The following is a 22,063-nucleotide window of genomic DNA, read 5'->3' as shown; positions in this document are numbered from 1 at the left end:
TGCCGTTGGACATGTGTCCAGAGGTATCTAGTTTACGCAATTGCTTTGTTCGTTAAGGTGCTTATTTCCAGTGAGCAACAGTAGCTGGAGCTCCTTCTCTAGAAAGAAAAGGTATCATACTCGAAATGCTGCAAGCTGAGAGTGTCATCAACACTCCTGCCATTTCTTCTAGTAGTACACAACAGAAAAAAGTTTAAATCTTTAAGATTCAACACAACTGGCACCAACAACCGTAACCTTGGTTGCGAATTTCGCATGTGCAGAGGTGTTAAGCAAACAATTTTTTTTTCTTCTCTTGCTTCTTTAATCACTTGAATTCTAAAGCGCTAGAATTTGAGCAGGCTACCGAATGACATTTCTTTATTCTTCGTGCGTTTCTTACGTTCTTTTGTATTCACCCCGCTTGGGCCTACTCATATTACGCGGTATTTCGAAAAAAAATAAATAAAAATAATTCCGCACTGCGCGACAATGTATTCGTCGCCGCGAGAGAAGTGAGCGCCGGAGGAGGAAAGCGCTTGGAGGTGAAGAAGGGAATTGCGCGTTCGTGCCATTTCCGTTAGGGTTTTCGCGCCGCGGGGCTAGATGTGCGTGCATGTGCATGTTCCTGGCCTCTCTTTTTTGCATGTGTATCACATGCGTTTTCCCCTGTGGAACACCAAAGATCGCACCGTCGAGGTCAATGTAGCGTCCGCGACCACGTTCTCGCCTTTTACCGTTTCTTCTGCGATGCCGCAGTGGTCGCTACGCATGTTCCTGGCCTCCCTCCTTTGCACGTGTAGCACATGAGCTTTCTCCCTGTGGCACATGAGACGTCGCACCATCGAGATAAATGTAGCGAGCGCGACCGCGTTCGCACCCTCTCTGTTTCTACTGCGATGCCGCATGGTTATTTTTGTTATTTACGGGTCTTTATCGCGATAGCTGTTATATGGACATTCCAGGCGCGTTTCGGCCGTCGCCTTCACCGTGAGGTTCCGTATGAGTGAAAGCGTCTGACGGTGAGCCGGCGAACGCGGTTCAATTTCGCGTGCGCGAGCGAGAAACACGGCCTGCATGCATGGCCTCTCCTTTGGAGCTTGAGGCAGTGGGTCAGACGAGGGAGGAGGGGCGTTCTTCTCCGGCGGCTGCTACAGTGACTCGACGTTCTCCTCGCCCGCCGCTCCGTACAGAGCGGTCACAACCGCGGTGTCTACTACGGCGTTGGCCACGCGAATCGCGGACGCCATACTAGACGCCCCTGGCGGGAGCCGTAGGGACGCGTTGCGGGCGCTGGTGTGTCTTGAAAGCAATCTGTGACGTGGCCAATGTGCGCGCCCACGCGGACCTCATATTCAGAGCGACCTGCGATGTTTGCAGAGTGCGCGTAGTGCCGGTAGCTTCGTATTCGCGTTTCGACATTTCGTTGAAGTTACAGATGTATGGAGGTCAATTGACTCGCGGCTCCTGCCGCAATTCCTAACTCCAGTGTTTTCACAGACAGTTTCCTCTGTCATTGAGTGAAGTGTGTAGTCGTTTACCTATGCGCGCGTGATACCGTGCTGGTTAATTTAATTAAAACACATTGACGGGCTAGTTGGTTTGAATCAATGACAGAATGGGTAACGCGACTGGACAAGGACGTAGAAAGAAGCAGACACGCTAAGACAGCGCTGTCTCTGTCTGTCTCGTCCTCGGTGAGTCACGGTTGCATATTCTATGATTGCCAATTTAGTTAGTAAACGAATGTTTACAAGTTTATACGGCCGATAAAACTACTATCCTTGCTTCGTACAGATATTTACTAATTCGCTATAGCAATCGGTGCGAAGCACCTATTGCGATAGGTGCTTCGCGAGCATGCACGTGTTGCTCCTCGCGACGGGTTATACATAAAGAACCCGAAAATAACAATGAAAATAAAAATAATAAAAACAACGCATTAAACGTATTCCACATAGTGCTTGTTTCTAAGGATTAAATCTTGTTTCACACAATACTGAGCTTAAACAAAACACCATTAGGCACAATTGCAGCAAAAAAAAAGAAAGCATGGAACAATATCCAAGTGGAAACGAAGCCACTGCAAAAAGCCTGTCTAGCTTTCAGAGCGATGGCTGCTGTGTATGGAACGGAGTATAGATGTTATCGATTGAGACTGTGAATGTCGAAAAATCACACTATTTTTATTGTGCGAAGCAAGAAAATGTAGGCGTAGCATCTTTCTGCGTGAAATTAGCAACGGCGTGCAGTTATGCTCGTGCTCATAGTTAAGAATGGTACATCAGTTAAGTATGCACCCGCGCCTTGTGCAAAAAAGCAGAACTGCGAACAAATACTGTACAGCTGCTGGCCCATAAACGTCATGAGCCGTATACCTGGCTTCAATGAAACAACGTATTACTAAGTAGCACGCTCATAGGCAGCTCAGAAGTGCCAGGTTATATACGCGTTACCTTCGACCTCTGCGAAGAGCGTCTTCTCGATGTCTGAGATGATCCAGTCGTCGAACGAGAACTTCCTCGCGTAGGGGGGAATGCGCGCGTTGTGCATCCACTTGCGGCACACGTGCGCGTAGAAGTCATCGCACGGGTCCGTGCGTCCGCGCTCGATGATCGCCTCGTAGAACTTGCCTGCAAGTGTAAAAGTGTAAAGGCGCTGATATAGTATAACAACATTGCCGCGTTAACATGCTTTCCTTATTTTATTGGCCGACAACGGGCGAGAAGTGCGCACAAGCGGAGAGGGTTTTGGCTAGTGCGAGATACCGCAGTGAATGTAGATAACCAGATAAGGAGGGTGATGCCGGCGCCTGCGATCGGTCCGGTTCCCCTTGCATAATTTGCGGTGGCTGGTCTAAAATCACGCTGGCGTGGTAGGGCAGGTTAAAGGTGACAATAATATGGCTCTTCTGCGAGGAAGTACTGGCAGAAAAGTGTCCTGTTTAGGACAAAAGAGCTGGACAACGTTATAGCTTCTTGAAAAATACCTTATGATTGACAGAGAAATACATTTTTCCCTGCAGCTCCGAGTAGTCAGCACCACAGCGATTGGCGCAGCCATTTTGTATTCCTTAAGGAACGGTGTGGTCGCCGGCTGTTCCGAAGAAAGTAAAGTTTTGTTCAGCATAAAATTACATGTTTTATAAGCACACGTCACTTTGACGCGGTGAGTGTTCGCTCTCTTCGTGACGTCACATGACCGGCAGGCGAAGCGGAGGTGGCCCGATGAATTTTAAGCCGATCGTGGAGGGTTAATGGTAGAGATGGAATGGAAAGAGATCGGAATAGGTTTACGTTATAGCGCGCCAAGCAAAGCGGTTAAGTGATGTAAAGCTACTCACGATGCGCGCAACTATGTTTATTGTCGCCTTACGCAAGGGGTGAGCTCATTCAATCTTTATGCACTCCGCAGGTCACAAGATTATTGTCATGCAGTGTTTCTGCACGACACTGCTCACATGCTAAGCAGTAATGGAAACAGGAGTCCATGCGAATGCACAGTTTGCGACATCGACGCATTTATGTCACCGGGACTAAAACGACGCTCGATGTGTGTCGAGCGCAGAATTGAGAGGAAAGGTGTATCAATACAAAAATTGGTTGGGAAGGTTGACTATTACTCACCCGTTTCACTCCTCCCTCTAATTTGAATGGAACCAGGCATTTGCGCACGTGCTCCACGACTTCTCACACGTGCCAATCGTTTAAGAGAGTCATTTGGCGCCGACAAGAGAAGTATGTTTGTGATAAAGAACAACAACAACAAAAAGAAAAACTCTGGCCAAATTGTCAGAGCATCCTGCTGATGTTCAGAGACATCGAGCTTCGATCCCGTGATCGGAAAGCTAATTTATTTATTTATATATTATTTGTGAGATATTGGGCAGATGGCACAAGCAGCCGTAGTTAGCAAATTCAGCGACGGTTCACAAAGAAAGGTTCGCCTGAAGTTAGCATATGAAGGAGTTTCGGTGACGTGACTGGAGAAAATACCTGTTGGTACTATTGCGTTTGTCATTGTGTGCGGCCTAATGGGCATTAATATAAAGAAATGTGGATATTTTAACGCTGCCAAAAAATAGTGCGATTCTGCAGACAATAGAATCTGTAGACATTTCTACTGTTTCGAGGGATGACGTGACAATAAAGAGGCGTACGCGTTGAGCGACTAAACATGCTTGAAAAGGCGGCTGCACACACAAAAAAAGAACACTGATGGAGACGAGACGACAAGGACCAGCGTTGTACCAACGATACACACGTTGGTTCTTTCTCATCGTGTGCTACGGTTTCACGCATCGCTGCCTCAGTATGCCGTGCTCGGGAAGTTTCTTTCGGTGTCCACGCCGAAGAACTGCCTTAGAAAGTCAGGGTGTTGTTCGGAGGACTTCCGCCATCCGTCAGCCGTGGAATACGCGTTGTCAAAACGTTGCGGTCTGAATAGAGACGCCAAGCACGTTTGTACCGAGATCTTCGAGAGTGCAAGTTTGCGGTAGGATGCACAATGCCTGATATGAACATGTGCGGACCTTCCACGTCCTTGGCAACCAAACAACGGAGTTCCCTGGCAAAAAGTACTGGGGAGACTGAGGATCTGGTCTGCTCCGCATACCCAAGGGTCGCAATCCAACTTGCACATCTCAGGTTAAGCGCTCGCCCTTGTCGACTCGTCTTCGTCTGTGTTCCTTTCTTGTTTTTTGCGCTGCCGCCTTTTCAAATATGTGCCAACACGCCCAAGTCGCCGCCTTAATGAAGCGACCAAAGGTGCTTAAAGTTTGAAATATAGGGTCTATAAGGAGCTTCGTCAAACTGTGATGTTTATGGTGTAAAAAGTATTGTTCTTGTTTTCTTTTACTCTACTTACCCAGAAAAAAAAATGTGCACCTTCGTAAAATTACTAGGTAGGTGATTTGGCAAGAGAGACAGACATTTGTAATCAATTTATTTTTCTACTTCCATTGCTCTGGACCTGCGACATTTGCGCTCACAAAGCCGCACTTTTCCGTTCGTCGGTACGGAAAATTCATTGTGACTGATGGCGTCAAAGAATAAATCCCGTCATTTAGGTAAAATAAACAGTTGAACGTAGGAGTGCTCAAGCAGCAATATCTTGGAATCGGATCGCATCAGAATATTTGAGAGAAACGACCTTTCCTTATTGAATCGAATTTTGAATACATTAAATTTCTGAAATGAGTGAAATGAAAAGTTCCGTGAAGTCTGTTTGGCAGGAAAATGCTTCTTTAGAATACTTTATACATGTAATGCCGTTATCAACTGGATGTCAAGTTTAGTGAAACCATGAGGGTATGGTGATATCTAGTGGGCGAGAAAAATTACTATAATAAAGAAAGGAACAGCCCCTCCCGAATGCACTTAGTAGAGTGCAGAGCTCATTGAAGGAGGTAATGGGAACAATGCAGCGCCGCGCGTAGTTTTGCAGACATGAAAACATGGTCAGACTGACCCTTAATAAATCGGGTCGCCCAAACACAAAGAGTGAATTCATAGGCTGCCTAAGGTGAGACATATGCCTACTCGGCGGCTGGTAACTAATGCGCATAAGCTAGTATGTTCAAGGACTCGGCCGTCTGCGCTACAACCACTGTTCTCCTGCACCACAATAGTGCAGATTAGTCTGAATTTGCATCTGTCTTTTTTCCTGTAAACTGCAAGAACTGTTGCTGTTCCTTATAGAATTTGAGCGAAACGAATGTTCGACAATATCGAATAGTGATTTATCAAATCGTATACAAATAAAGTAGAAAAGACTATTCAAATAGTAAGCAAAGCTTCGAATGGTCACACACGCTTATAGAAGTTCCTAAACTTGTACTGTTCGTAAGTGCATGTCAGGCAGTTGGGATGTTGCAGACATTGCGAACGATGTAGACCACCCAATTGCAAACCGCAGTTGCCAAGGAAATGTATACTCGGACCAACAATAGGAATGAGGAATACTCAAAAATAAACCTCTGGCAATGCACAAGTTCCAGACCGCAACGCCTTGAGCAGCGCGTAGGAATTAAATACTCCCAACGGGCTGCTATAAATCCCATGTCGTCAATCCCGAAGGTGTCCTTAAACCTCTAGAAATGCAAGTCGCATGGAAACCAAGGGTCAAATTAACAAAGCTTCGGTATTGCCAGAACACTGCCATTACGAGGCACCTTTCGCTAATATTGCAGCATCAAGCACGTCCATCAAAACGTGACGGGGTCACACGCACATCAAAAGTATGGAAGAGAATGCTTACAAGACTTATATTGGGGATATCGGACAGCACGTCCGACCAGTAAATCGAACACAGTCCTGCGAAGCCCCTCCCCTCCCCCCTATGCACTGCTCGGCACTATCCTAGGCACTACTGCACTGTCTTCGTGTTCGTGTAGAAAATCCTCCTTAAGAATACGTGTGTTCGCTCTGTGAACTGGCTGCCGCGTATCTTAAGAGCATCTATAGCGTGTTTAGTGTCACCCCCCTCCACTCCTTCAAAATGACACTAGAGAAGAATTCTAGGCCGAGCTATAGTGATAGATTATTGATCTAGCAGCCTATCATCATTTTCAGTGAGCCAATATAGGACTTTATTGCGTAGAGAATAGTCCCCGAAGGTCGCACTGCTGCTCCTCAATGCGAAACACTCGAATGAAAATGGAGAAGTTGAAGTAATCTCCAGCTGACCTGCCTCTATGTCACGCTCTTTAATTTAACCAGTGCTGACGTGAGATGGCAGGTACTATAGTACGCAATAGGTGGCGCAGTATTATTTTCCGTTTCCGTTAGTTTCTCGCTTAGAAGAGCTCCGTCTTTCTACGAATGACGAATTCGTTACTACAGAAGCCTAACCTTTCAATCTAGCTCGATCTAATATATTCGTATAGTGTCCCTTTATTGCCATAATTTTCGCTGAAGCAAACTCATGCTGTCCTTCCAGTTTCACGCGCGGTTAAGGCTTTACAGCAATACATAACAAAGTTGTGTTTTTATACTCTTTTTTTGTATACTCTTTATACACTTTTCGTTGTGTCAGCTATATTCGGCGACGCAGGAAGCCACAGACGGCGCTCTCTCCTACACGGACGCACCATACCTGATGTAATGAAATGAACAACTCACCGGCTTCTCTGCATGCTCGAGTCTCGCATATTCGTACTCTGTCGAACCCTGCGTTAGAAGAAAAGGGCAAATCAGTATCATTGGAGGCACCACGCAGTAGCAGCCGTCACTGTAGCTAAGAAATGGCTCTAGCTTAACAGCGTTCACATTTAGTAGTGTATTAAGCACTATGGCACACATCATACACACAAACAAATGCAATTAAACATGAAGAGAGACAACGCAGGAGTGCTGTAGCAAAGAACTCGATTGCTAGCGCAAACAAATGTAGCTGTCTCGAGAACGTGGATGGATACAATAATGAGTATCAAAATGTTGCAACAACAGCCGCTTGATCAAAAGAGATCGCGCAACCGTGGCAAGTTGATGACAACGCAGGTAAGGATTTGCAAAGGCGTGCCATGGCAGTATAACGGCGACCGCACGGCGTCAACGCCAAAACCTAAAATGGCACGGGAGTACAACGGCTGAAACGCTGGGATATTGTGTTTGAATGCTGGGTATTCAAGAATTTCAGAATATTCAGGAATATTTGAACGCTGGCGTATTACCGCGTCTCCTCTAACAAATAGGCGGTGAGCAAAAGACACATACTGACCTTGTATACATTTTTCAAGAAGAATAAAAATATTTATTTGTGAAATAAAGCATTAATTTTCTTTAATTTTTGTTGTTCGAAGCACCAGTTAGGTTATGTCACTGCTCAGACATGATGGGAAAAAAAACCTGATCCACATTCCTGGCCTTACAGTTTGCCAGATTTTGGGTGGCAGCTCCTAGGATCTTTATACCTGTGGGTTTTCTCTGAGCATATATGTTATTCCAAGATGGACGTTATTATAATGTCAAGAAACGGATTACGTATGCGTTCAGCGAGGGAGCTCCATGACCTTCTCTCATGCAGAACGCAATCCGCTACTGTCACTGCGCATGGAATTCTGTAGTGCGTTTTGCACTGCTAGATGCAAAACAGATCGTGGGGGGTCGAACCCGTATATATGTAGGCGCCTCATTGTCATTGCGCAAGCGAACAGGAAAGATTTTTTTATTTGCATTATCATTTCTTCTTTTGGCGACGTTATGTACTCCATCGAATACGTGTCCAAATATTATAAGTATGCTATACTGCTCTTTCCTATACACGATTCGGCACGCTGAATTGAATATAGTTCAAGGTCAAATTAAGCGATCGCCAAAGGAATGTACTGGCGACAAGTGAGTTACTCTATTTCTTAATCTTGATTATTATACTGTAGGTTACAACTAGTGCCTGTGTCACATATGAAGCACTAAATGGAAAAAAGCATTTTTCAAAGCGGGTATGGCTATGTTCTGTGGCTTGCTAAAATATACAAGTATTGGGTAAGATATTTAAATGAAATGGCATGATTGTTTATCTCACAGCAGTTATTACGAATACCCAATTGATCGGCCAGGTACTCCCGTGGGCTGTGCACTCCACAGATCCCAAACGTTAGTCCTTTGTTGATTGGTTGCTGACAAACACCCACACTTGGACAAGAGCAGTTCAATATAATGACTGGGTTAGTCAAATCAAACAACTTCCTTATAGTCTCACATGGACTGAAATTTCTGGCTGCTTTGGAATCTTTGAAGGTTGTTCTAACATGCCTGTTTGAATCCTGATAAGCGAAGCTAGGACAATGCCGTGAAAAGGCAATCACGAGTGTGTTGAAACTTTATGTTGAAAACGCTGCAATTTAGGTTTCTGTTACAAGTTTAGCGCTCTCTCTTTAGCCAAGCAACCGTGTTCTCCTAGAATACCGCCTCGCTACCTCGAAATGCGCTCTCGATAAGAAACCAGAAGCAATGAAGCATTTCGTAGCATTCATAGAAAAAAATGTTCAAATATGGCCATGCGGAAGAAGCTCTACCCTTTAGAGACTGAGAAGAATGCTGGTGCCCTCTTATCTTTGACGTGTGCCATCCACAGAAGCCAAGAGAAACTAGAATTGTCTTTGATTCCAGTGCACAGTACGGGAACATCTCTTTGAACAGCGTTCTGCTCATTGGACCAGACATGATGAATAGTCTGTTAGGTGTTATCCGTTTCAGGAAGGAGCTCATTGCAGTGACAACAGATATTAAGCAGATACTCTACTGCTTCAGCGTGCCCGAAGACCATAGTAACTGTCCACGGTTCCTGTGGTTCTGCAACAACTACGTTCACAATGACCTTGTAGAGTACTGGATAACGGTGTAACTTTTTTGGTAACAGTCCGTCGCCTGCTGTTGCAAACTATGCCCTTCAGAGGATAGCACGTAGAGGGGAAGACGAATTTGGCATGGATGCCACACAATTTGTGGACAGCCATTTTTATGTTGGCAATGGACTGAAGTTGCTTCCCATCGAGCAAGAAACTGTCAGCCTACTAAGCGCACACAACTCATGTGAGGAGCTTCGAACCTTAGGCTGCACAAAATCACTTGTAACAGAAATTTAGTGATGGAGGCATTCCCAAGGGACGATCGAGCAAATGACTTGCAAGATCTTCACCTGGGCGTCGACCGACCGCCACCCCCCCCCTTTCCACGCAGTCTGGGAATCTGCTGCGATTTGAGAGGAGACGTATTTACCTCCAGGGATCTAAAACTACAGAGACTATTTACCCGAAATGGCAGCTTGTCGACCGTGAATAGCTTGTCTGACTCTCTAGGATCTGCGGCTTCCGTCACCATCGAAGAAAGACTCTTCTCCGTGAGCTTATTACAGAGAACTGTGACTGGAATGCCGCAGTTGCTGATGAGAAGAAAAAAGAATGGGAATACTGGAAGGATTCCTTGAAGGTGCTTGAAAATTTGCATGTGCCTCGTAAGTACATACACGCCTCGCTAACTACGGCCCGTCGGAAAGAAGGGCACATGTTTCCACACGCAACAAACACGACAGTCGCCTCTGTGGCGCCACATCTGAATACCACGACCCAAGACGGTGGGTGTCATGTGAGGCTTTCATGGCGAAATCTAAGCTGGCGGCACGTTCTGAACACACTGTTGCTAGGCTCACAGGTAGCCCAGTCTTGGCAGTAGAGCTGCCAAAGCTCATGGAAAGAGGAATGGATACTATGTTGCGCACTGGAAAGGTCTACTGTGACAGCAATATCGTCCTCAGCTATGTACTCAATGAGACTAGGAGGTTCTATGTGTACGTTTGCAACCGAATGCAACGCATCGGGAGATCGACTCGGTCGGATCAGTGGCCCTATGTTCCGACTGGCATTAATCCTGCAGATCTCGGCACAAGGTTCGTACCCATGCCGCAGCTTCGGTAGTCACGCTGGCTGACTGGTCGAGCATTTCTACGATGCCATGAACAGTGCTCGGAAGTTCTACGGGGCAGGTTTGAACTCATTCGTCCTGACTTTCACGTCGACGTGCGGCCTCAAGCACCTAGCATTGCGACTACTGTGAGCATGAAATGGATTGACCCCGGTAGGTTCGTGTGCTTCTCGAGCTGGACCAGCTTGATGCATGCAATGGCAGTTCCCGTACGTGCGGCGAGCACCTTTCGCCACAGCAAGTCTGTTCAGGACATTCGTTCACTCACTCCAACTCCACAATCTGCAGAACACCAGGCTTGAGCTAAGACCGTCATATTTCGTTTAGTACAGAGTGAGGTGTACTCTTAAGGACTACAGTGCCTAGATCAGGAGAAGAACATCGGAAAATCTAGCCCACTGTGGAAGCTCTACCCATTGGTCGATCGACGCAGAGAACTGCTGAAAATGGGTGGTCATCTAAAAAAGGCCCAGTGGACCTAGGACGAGTCTACGTCCATTGTCAACCCTGGACACCACCATGTTGCCATGCTCCTCATAAACCACTATCAGGAAGACTTCAAGAACCAAGGTCGGCACCTCACCGAAGGAGCGATCCGAGCAGCCGTCGTCTGGCTCGATGGGACTAAATGTCGGATCTGCTCGTACATGCACAAATGCAAGCTACGAGGCAAGCAATAAGAGCAGAAAATGGCAGACCTGCCGACCGAGCGGCTTAGCACAGCGCCCCCCTTCCCTTGTGTGGGTCTTGACGTTTTCGAACCATGAAAAGTGATTGCACGTGGCAGTAGACGTGGCAAAGCCCATGGCAAGCGTTGGGCTGTAATGTTCACGTGCATGAGTGTACGCGCAGTTCATACGAAGTCATGGAATTCATGGACACTTCAAGCTTTAAAAATGCCTTGACAACATTCTTTGCCATTAGAAGCCCGGGAAAACAGCTATGCTCTGACTATGGCACAAATTTTAGTAGAGCGTGCTCCGAACTGCAGCTCAATGTGGGTGACCTGGATATCGAAAGAGTCCACAAATTTGTCGCAACGTTGGGGTGCAGCCGGGTATTTATTCCTCCCCACGCCTCTCACATGGGCGGAGTCTGGCAAAGAATGATCGGCGTTGTCAGGCGCGCCTTAGATTCCATGTTGTCAGAACACCCCATGCGCCTCACCCACTAAGTACTGGTGACGTTTCTGGCTGAAGTTATAGCCGCCATAAATACAAGGCCTCTAGTTCCAGTATCCACAGACGCCGAGTGCTGGAAAATTCTGACTCCCGCAATGCTCCTGACCCAAAAGACGGGTGCAAACACTTTTTCACCTGGTCTCTTTGACTGTAGAGATTTGCATAGGCGTCAGTGGCGTCAAGTCCAATGCTCGCCGATTCTATGTGGCACCGCTGGCGACGGTGCTTCGTGACTACGCTGCAAAGCCGGCGCAAGTGGCAGTTCCCTCTAGTGCTCCTGAAGAACAAGAACGTTCAGTGGCCTATGGCCCGCGTAGTGAGTACGTTTCTCAGCGAGGATGGAAAAGTGAAAAAGGCTGATGTGAAGATGGCGACCGGTGGTGTGGTGAATACATTTTCCCGGTCGGTGACTGAGACTGTCCGTGCTATAGCGCACGAGGACTGATGTACTATTCCATAGCCTACATAGTGGTATCTTGTTATACCAAGCGGGGACTGTGTTGCAACCATGTGTTTAAACCGCTGCAATTTTTGTTTCCCTTACAAGTTTCCGTTTCTCTTTCTAGCCAAGCAACCTTGTACTCCCAGAATTCCGCGCTATCTTCTCTATCCTCTCTTTCTCGTTGTCTATTCCACCGGTGTTTTATCATTTTGGCCGCACCGCGTTTTTGCGATGAATGCCCGACAATAAATTGCAAAGTTGTTATAGCGTTGTCGCAGTCTCTCATCTGCCCGAGCAGTGGCCGCTACATCAACGGGCGCCATAGAATCGCTACGAGTACTTCCTCGTCACAGATGAAGCGAATGTGTATGCCATGGAAGCGAACTCGCTCGTGTCCCTCAGTTCTATTCACCAAGATGTAAAAACTTCCACCTATTCAGTAATTCGTACTTTGTCCAGCAAAAGTGAAGCTCATGTTGCTAACGGCGTGCACGTTTCGGCTACTATTATCAATCGCCAACTGTTTCCGAGAGTTGCGCTGTGCCAGTGAAATTAACGAAGCCAGTAAGCGAAGAAATGGCACCGTATACTCACCCACGAAACTCTTGAGGAAGGCGGCAATGGGTATGGTGACAAGTAGAAAAGTGGCAACCGGAACGGCGCCAACCACGAACCACCAGTACGAGGTGCCACCTGACCGTCTCTTTGGGCCGGCCGAGCCTCCGCTGCCACTTTCGCGCCTGAGTAGGAGCGTAGGAGCAAGGGCAGACCAGCAGAGCGTGAGTATCAACAATATAATTAGGCATCATGGCACTGATCACTTTTTTGAACAGCTTACAATTTCTTTTCGGACATACAAGACGAAGCAAAATCACCTGCATATCTTTCTCATAGTCGTCAGCAAACAAAATTCCAATGGTGAATTCCACTGGTCGGTCTGGAGCACGGTTTCTTCCTTTGCGGCAAAGCATTTGAATTCCACTGATTGATCTCGGGCAAATTTGCGTTTTCCACTGGTCGATTGGCATTAACCGGCTCAACCGCGAAGCAGAGACGGATGTCACCGGAACACTGACAACGCGTTAGCGTCATTTCCGCATTGGTAGGGTGGCTTGGCTGTTTTCAGCTCTTTTTGGGGCGTCATTCAGTAACCCTGTGCAGTTTACACTCTCGAAACGGCGTCGTCCAACCCTGCGGCCATGCTTCTTGCCTCGAGTGATTCTGACAGCAGCTCTAGGTCCTCGGAAAGTAGCAGCAGCGACGACAACGAGCTGTACGTGCTTTACAAAACTATTTTTAAGGTGCAAATGATGAAATCGCGATATGACTAGCGCATAAGGTGGGCGCCCAGCTTCCACTCCGCTCTCTGCCGGAGCATGTTTATTTATCGGTGGTCGATCTGGATTGGGTCGGCCCGTGCCAGATTTTTTTTTTATCTCTCGCGAATTCAACGCTCTAGATCGCCTAGTGGAACTGACCATAAGTGTTTCTGTCCTATAGAGAGGACCTCTGCGACCTCGTCAGTATTGTTATGCGAAAAAGGGGTTAGTAAGACGAGCAACTATTTCCAGGTTATATTTACAACAGCCGTTGCAGTGCTGACCAGTTAGATTCACAGCGCGAGCCCAGTTCGTTCTTCCTACTCTTTTCTGGAGTGATGGCGCCCACGCGCCTCGTTCAAACCACCAAATACCGCACGCGTGTAGCACAATCCCCGGGTGGCAGAAACGACGTCCCGGAGCGTCTAAATGTCATCACTGGGAGGGTGATACTGCTTCAGTCGTGTAACGTGCACGGCATCACTGGACTGGGAAGCAGATGGAGCGTCAGGGGCGATGTCGTAGGTAACGGGAGTCACGGCACGAAGCACTCGGTATGGGGCTGTGTAACGAGACAGCAGTTTTTCTGACAGGCCGACCTGACGCGACGGAGACCATAGAAGCACCAAAGAACCAGGCGGGAAGTGCACGTCTCGGTGTCGCCGGTGGTACAAACGCCTTTGGCTCTCTTGGGATTTCAGGAGGCCGTCACGGGCAATTTCTCTTGCGTGGGCACAGCAGACGATGGCGTCAAGTGCATATACACTTGTCGGTGTGGCGTGAACAGGGAGGGTTGTGTGGAGGGGCAGTGCGGGTTCTTTGCCGAACACAAGGGAAAATGGGGAATAGCCAGCCGGGTCGTGGCGGGAGGAATTATAAGCAAATGTGACATATGGTAGAGCGAGGCCCCAGTCAGCGTGGTCTGAAGAGACATATTTCGCGAGCATGTCTGTGAGAGTGCGATTGAGACACTCCGTGAGGCCATATGTTTGCGGATGGTATGACGTAGATAGCTTATGCCTCGTGGCACAGGACTGCAGGATGTCCGCCATAACTTTTGACAGGAATATCCGGCCGCAGTCTGTGAGAAGTTGTCGCGGAGCTCCATGTAATAAAATCACGTCGCCTAGAAGAAAATCGGCGACATCTGTGGCGCAGCTTGCAGGAAGCGCTCGGGTGGTGGCGTAGCGCGTGGTGTAATCCATGGCCACAGCGATCCACCTCTTTCCAGAGGTAGAAAGAGGGAAAGGGGCAAGTAAGTCTAAACGAACCCGAAATAATGGTTCCGCGGGAATGTCGAGTGGTTGAAGGTACCCAGCAGGGAGCGTCGATGGTGTCTGGCATCGCTGGCATTTCACACAGGCAACTACGTATCTCCCAACGGAGCGAGCAAGCCCTTGCCAAAAGAAGCGTCGGCGGATACGTGACACATACACATGTCCGGCAATAGGGAGGTCGTGATGTTTGTGGAGAACAGCCGAGCGAAGGTGTTTAGGGATCACAAAGAGTAATGCAGGGCGTTTGGGGTCAACGTTGTGGCGGTAGAGTACGCCACCTTGAAGTGGGAATAAGCGAAGGGAACTGTCGGCAAGTGACGATTCCAGGCGGTCAATGATGATATGTAAGGACGGGTCACGGCGCTACTCGTCGGCGACATGGGGCAGTGGAGAAACAGAGGGAACAAAGGCCTTGGTGTCAGTATCAGATGTAGAGGTCGCATCTTCGACTGGGTAGTGAGAGAGGCAATCTGCGTCCTGGTGTTGGCGTACCGACTTGTAAGTCACTGTGTAAGGATATCCTTGTAGTCGGAGGGCCGAACGACCGAGCCAGCCAGTGGGATCCTTGAGCGACGAAAGCCAACAGAGCGCATGATGGTCTGTGATTACTGAGAAGGGCTTGCCAATAAATATGGGCGGAACTATGAAACAGCCCCGACGAGAGCAAGACATTCGCGCTCGGTAATCGAATTGTTGCGCGCTGCAGTTGTGAGGAGCCGGCTAGCGTAGGCTAGAAGGCGGTCGTGTCAGTGTTGGCGTTGCGATAAGACGGCGCCGATCCCGTAACTACTGGCAACGGTGCGGACCTCTGTAGGTGCGGACGGGTTAAAGTGGGCCAAGACCGGTGGATTGGTGAGAGTCGTGACAAGGCGTGAAAATGCGGCAGCCTGAGGGAACCCTACGTTCAGTGAGTGGTCGAGCGATTGCTGCGAAATCTTTCACGAACCGTCGGAAATAAGAACAGAGCCCTACAAAACTCCGAACTTGTTCGACATACTGAGTTACAGGAAAAGCAGTTACTGCTCGAACCTTATCCGGGTCGGGTTGTACTCCGGGAGCATCGACGAGATGGTCTAGCACTGTAATCTGTCGGCGCCCGAAGTGACACTTCGATGAGCCCATAATTTGGAGCCCAGCCTTGCGGAAGACATCAAGGATATCTGCGACGCGGTCAACGTCCGTCTCAAATGTAGGAGAAAACACAAGGACGTCGTCGAGGTAACAAAGGCAAGTTGACCATTTGAAACCTTGAAGCAGATAGTCCATCACCCGCTTGAACGTGTTGGGGCAATGGATAAACCGAACGCTATAACTTTGAATTAGTAGAAGCCATCTGGAGTGACGAAAGTGGTCTTTCCTGGGTCTCGTTCATCGACGGAGATCTGCCAATCACCAGATCGAACGTCGATGGACGAAAAGTATTTGGCACCGTGAAGGCAATCAACAGCGTCGTCGATTCGTGGTAAAGGGTAAATGTCCTTTTTAGTGATTGGGTTTAGGTGCCGGTAATCAACGCAGAAACGCGACGTGCCATCTTTCTTTTTTACGAGCACGACCGACGACGCCCAAGGACTCCACCAGGGCTTAACAATGCCTCCGGCGAGCATCTTGTTTACTTCCTGCTGAATAATTTGCCGCTCTGCCGTGGACACGCGATACGGTCGGCGGTGAATGGGAACAGCATCACCAGTGTTGATCCGATGCTTAACAAAGGCCGTCTGACCAAGTGGTCGATTCGCAGTGTCAAATATGTCGCGGTAGGAAAGCAAAAGGCGGTATAGGGTGGTGACTTGATCAGGTGCGAGCTCTGGAGCGACCAGGCAACGGGGTGGGTCCATTGGAAGCCATGACTGAGGAGAAGACGGTGCGGCCGCTTCGGAGCTCCGTGGCGAGGACGGGGAACGTTCCACCTCCACCACAATGTTACGCGAAGGACGAGTCAGTAAGACGAGCAACTATTTATAGGTTATATTTACAACAGTGGTTGCAGCACTGACCGGTTAGATTTTCAGCGCGAGCCCAGTTCGTTCTTCCTCCTCTTTTCTGGAGTGATGGTGCCCACGCGCCTCGTTCAAACAAATACCACACGCGTGTAGCAGTATACTCATCAGAAAGCTGTGTCTGGGCTGTGTTGTCATCTGTGTCATGATCCGTCTTTTCTGCACCTATTCGTTACAAATTATTTATACGTCCATTTCAGTCTCTCCTCTTTCATTCTGCTCTTCTACGGAAACCTAAGCCATCGCCCTATTCCTATAACTTCGCCTATTTTCTCCTTTTCTAACTCTAAAATAATTCCACGTTCCTGAGTGTGTTTTCTTAGCCTGACATTTGCCTCCCGATCCTTTGTTGCTGTCGCTTATATGTGATCATGGTTGCCACTGCTGCTCATGTTAGTGTTGAAGCGAAGCTTTCTTTGCCACCTTCCAAGTTTGGCATGGACACTTTGTGCTGCTGGGTTGGTCGGTACCTTGGAGGATATATTGATGCAAAAGCATCAAACCGACCGCTGATTGACAAAGCCGGCGTCTGTAGCAGCGAAGCGGCAGCCAAATTCCCATTTAGTGCTACGGCACATGGCGTGCGCGCCTCCACGCCACAGAGCGGGCGAAAAGGCACACCTGCTGCCATGCTGGTGCGCCAGGAATTGCGTATGGGGAGAAGGCACCGCCGCGACAAAACGCCCCCCTCGCTCTTTAAAGACTGTGTTATACGCGTGGTACTTGACCGCACGAGTGCCTTATAATTTCGCCTCGGTAATCGCTATCAGGAAATTTATGCTTAAAAAAACGAATAAATTTGAAAGGAAAAAAAAAATTCACCGATGATTACGATCCTCCCTAACGTGAAATTTGAGCGTCTCTACACGGGTTTCCATTTCGCATGTCAATATTGTGTATTACTGTATAGGTGCACGCTTTATATTAGGAAGACAACGCTGTGAGTAGAGTAGCTGGCGCAGCCATTCTCTCGGTCGGCACGTTGCAAACGAAGTGTGAGGCGACTGTCGTCTTTCGTTATGCTCGTTTGCTCGGTTACGAAGTACGACGCCGAGGCACGCTGACGCTTAACGCAGGGACGAGCGCCTAAGAGCTGCGCAGTGAAACATTGATGGTCCTCATGGTCCGAAGTCGAGTGCCTTACGCACTAGGCTGAGCCAGCGCCTCCTAGAAAAGATGGATGGGCACTTTGTTTCATGAAATACTGCTACTTGGACTGCGATTTCCATTGCGAAGCGCAGCGTGACGAAAGCGCTGACATCAAGATTGCGCTGCTTAACAACGCCCCCTTCACAGCAAAAGGCCTCTGCACTTCGATCCCCGACGCCATGCTATATACCGCGCTTGACTGCCATAGTATCTAATGGGAATGCTCCCTAGGAAGCCACGGTCATTTTGGCAAACCGCGTTCGTCCCGCCGAATTTGGCAATGCAAATTTCGGTCCAAGTAGCATGACGTCATAAACAGACTGCACAGGGCTGCTAGCTAGGAGGTGTTGCGTTTATTCGGAAGCGTCCCTATTCATTCTATGGCACTCGGGCAATGTAGCACGACGTCAAGGATGGAAGTGCACCTGCCTTATGGTGTCTAGGACGCGTTGGCAACGCGTCTCAGCGCCCTCGCTTACCCGCGAGGGGTTCACAACTCGAAGGATCGCTCAGCGGCGTTCAATTGATAATAAATGATATCGAATTCACAACTCATAATACGCGCTTAGATATCCTCGGATCTTTTACTTTGTTTTTTTGCCATGGTGCCTTAGCACTCAAGCCAGACACCGCTACAGAAAATATTTGAGATGTTCCACGTTACGATTACGTATAGTCCATGGGGAACACTTTTCGAGGATGTATATACGAAGGGTATAGTGGATCTCGAGTGCAACTGGCAACGAATAGGCTTATATGACATGGTATTTAAGGATGCTGAACACAAGAACGGCGTTACTAAGCGCATCTGTGTTCTGCGTAACAAAAAAAGGGTCCTACATAAAGCTTTTACTTTTGTTGTTGGCTCACAGATTATCACTAATGAAAAGCGACATGTTAATGGAGTAGAGCCACATATTCACTGATTTTTTATTCACTTCATAGTCTTTGATTTTGACATCTCGTATGTGCCAACATTCTTCGCCAATCCTCCAGACTAGGTACGTCGAGGTATGACACCTTAGGCACAGAATAACAAATATCGTGTTTCCTCGATTCTATCGCGCATGTTTTACTGGGAACATTTTGTACAAAAATAATTTGCACGTCCGAATTATGAGAGATTCGAAAACTGCAGCCCTTACGCGATATCGTCACGGCCATTCAAGATATATGTAATCCATACAAATCGACACATAGTCTCCCAGCCACAATACACACATTGCTTGTAGCTGAACTGCTATCATCTGCAAGACGCTAAAGAAGTGCGGTATCTCAAAATCTATGGTAGGCCCCAAAAATGTTTGGTAGTGATTAAGTGGCCCGTCTTGGTAGCACAGTGGCTATGGTGTTGCGATGCTGAACTCGCGTTCGCCGATTCAACTTCACCCAAAGTAGCCGCATTTCGATGAACGGGAAATGCGAAAAGACAAGTGTAGTTAGGTTTCGGTGCACGCTAAAGAGACCCAGGTGGCCAAAATTATTCTGGAGTCCCCTACTACGTCGTGTCTCATAATCCCATCGTGGTTTTGGCACGCAAGATAATAGAATTTCTAATTAGTGAGAAGGAAGCGTCCGACTGCGATGATAGTGATACCCAATTTACTGTCGGCAAGGGTGGGGTAGATTTCGGTTCACCAAAATTATAGAAAATAATGATTACTCTACCTCTTATCAGGTATATAAGTGAACAGCCATGGGCATCACATTTTTCAATTCGCGCCATGAAAATCTGGAAATCAGGTGCGCGTTGCAGTCGAGGAAGGCGTCTGAATCGAGTAAGTATGGTTATTCGTCACTGCCCCATCCCACACCCTTAAACTGCCTCCTGCGCAATGAAGACATGTTCACTTATGCATCAGCATTCTGCTCTAAATTAACGGTGAACTTGGGGTCGGATATTTCCGCATATACAAAGGCTTTCTACTACCACCGATGTAGGCTACTGCTCGAGTCTATGAAACGTGGAACTCCTGCTTAAATGCGTATTTCGTTAGCATGAGCGGGATTCCTAGTAGGGACTATATTAAAGCACTTGACAGTATCAGACTAACCAAAACGCGCTTCTTCCCGCGTCTTTGAGATTCATGGGTCGAATTACCGGCCTCCCTCCAAAACCTTTTGTAGGCATGAAGATAATGCGTTGATGACGTCACAGGTTGGCGTTCGCGTTCGGACACAGAAAAAAGGAAACCTTCATTGATACATGTGGGTCAGCCAACATATACCGCAAACACAGCGAAATATAAGAGAGTTCTCACATCCTTTCGAATTTCCAGCGGTCTACTGTTACTGCATGCGAGTGCTTTTGTAGCTGACTGTTCTTATTAACTGCGCCCAGGCAGGATGCGTTGTGACACCACGGCGGCTGTCTTCGCCCTGGCTGACCTCCAGCGTGGAGACGGCATAACGCAGCGTGACAAAAAACAATTACAGATTACTGGTTGAATATACCGCGCTCACTAGTTGTCTATTCTAGTGAAATATACGCAAAATAACTATTATTTCATAAGCTTTGCTCGTTACGCTTAAAAGCATATGCAGCGCTCCAACACACTTTGCGTTGTATCTACTTTGGATATTCTCCATGCCGTCGCACGTCACCGCACGTCGCCGCACGAAAACCTCTGCGGAACTGCCCTTAGCAGCTTTGTTGTGAAAAAGAAGACACAGGCGTGGCGTCTCATATCGCACATATCGCGCTTTTATATCGAAGCATCGTTTAGGAAGCTTTCAGCATGGTCACTCAAAGTCATTTGCACTTTTTTCTATCAAGTAAAATATTGCTACAATCTTGGCCTATACCCTATAACTCCTATTATATCCAAATAGCAAGAGCATATATGCAGTGGGTAATGAATAACATTTAGAATAAAACTCAATTTTTTTGCTTTTGTGAGTAATGTGAAGTGTTACGCTAACACGGGAGTTTTAAGATAGCCCGTCTCTATTATCTATCTACTAAAAGTTCATTTGAGGTAAACGGAGTACCAATACTTAGGGGGTCCTGGGACCTCTTGACACGAAAGCCACATCGCCGTCAACTGATTCCGAAGCCCCGCCCCCTTCACACGATAAAGACGCAGGCACTGGGCAAGCGCCAAGTAGCAAGCGGCGCGCACATAATTAGCTTAAGCGCGCTCGTTCATTTTTGCGATTATTGGCACTTTTCACAACTGCGCCGGCTCTCTGGCTGTAACCATGCCTCGACCAAAGAAGGCGAGCGTTGCTTCTAAGCCATGAGCTAGAACAGCCCGGGGATAGGCAGTGCTACTCAAATCTAAGGGAATAGAAGCAATAACGTTTAGCGTACCAACGCGAAAACGCAAAGCCAGTGTATAAAGCGTAGCACAAGGATAAATCTCCTTTTAATGAAGTTTCGGCCGTATTTTTATACACGCGTTGAAAGTATAGCTGCAAACACTACAATAATTCTAGTACCGCAGGTAATCGATCACACTTACATCGCCGATGCCGTGAGGCCTGTGGTTTTGGCGCTGGTGGAGTACTTGGACGAGGAGGCCGCCTTGGAGTAGGTCGTGGACGCAGTGGTGTCTCTCATCTCCAGCGTCGTGTCGCGGGACGTGGTGTCCTGGAAGTATGTACACCAGAGGTAACATAGTATTTACGGAAGCAACAGTACAATACATATGGTTTAATATTTAATTAGGAGAGTGGCTAATTGGCTGGCGCCCTGGTGGCGGTGAAAAATAGAGTGGAACGGCCGCCGTCAGAACTTAGAGTGCTTGCGTAAGACAACAACCGAAGTGCCTTAGGCTACCAGACGCGCCAGTGTGGCGCTTGCAAAATGAACGCTAGAATATAACATGCTGGTCACTGTAATAAGAGCGAGCTGGTTTTGCAGGTAGAAAAACACCGCGTGACCGTCGCGGTAAAGTCCCAACACTAAAACTCTCCTGAACTAACCGCACAAAAACATGGCGGGTATCATTACCTATGGGATTTCTGATACGAACGGGATTGTTGGAAGCGCTGGTCCGTATAACTTGTCCCGTCGTCTACTGGGTTCACATTGATAAATATGAATCCCCAAGACCCGCTTAGAGCCATTAGGAACAACACTAACTCGAAAAGGCGTATTGTTAAATGAAGAACAGGGCTCGCATTATCAAAGTTTTCTTGCTTACGCCCTACCGGCGATTGTCTATTAGCGCTGCAGTCTTGTCATTATTGAGCCGCCCAGTCTCATGATGGATGGGTGCACGAACAGCAGCCAATGACGAAACCTTCTATCTGCAAAAACTTATTATCCTCACGAAGGATAAGTTTTGCGC

The 22,063-nt window shown here is 47.8% G+C and overlaps 1 protein-coding gene across 1 annotated transcript in view; it reads right to left on the bottom strand.

The window, feature by feature from the left end:
- Window positions 1–22,063, bottom strand: part of LOC135901832 (neprilysin-1-like) — a 67,821-nt gene that overhangs the window by 44,519 nt on the left and 1,239 nt on the right. Inside the window, exons 2-5 of the mRNA XM_065431680.1 lie at window positions 21,233–21,360; window positions 12,618–12,763; window positions 7,101–7,148; window positions 2,436–2,612 (exon numbers count right to left, since the gene is read on the bottom strand). Coding sequence (XP_065287752.1) covers window positions 2,436–2,612; window positions 7,101–7,148; window positions 12,618–12,763; window positions 21,233–21,360 — 499 coding nt within the window. The remainder of the gene's footprint in view (window positions 1–2,435; window positions 2,613–7,100; window positions 7,149–12,617; window positions 12,764–21,232; window positions 21,361–22,063) is intronic.

The sequence above is a fragment of the Dermacentor albipictus genome, chromosome 2 (assembly GCF_038994185.2).
Source record: "Dermacentor albipictus isolate Rhodes 1998 colony chromosome 2, USDA_Dalb.pri_finalv2, whole genome shotgun sequence".
Lineage (NCBI taxonomy): Eukaryota > Metazoa > Arthropoda > Arachnida > Ixodida > Ixodidae > Dermacentor > Dermacentor albipictus.
This window is presented reverse-complemented; position numbering and strand designations above follow the sequence as displayed.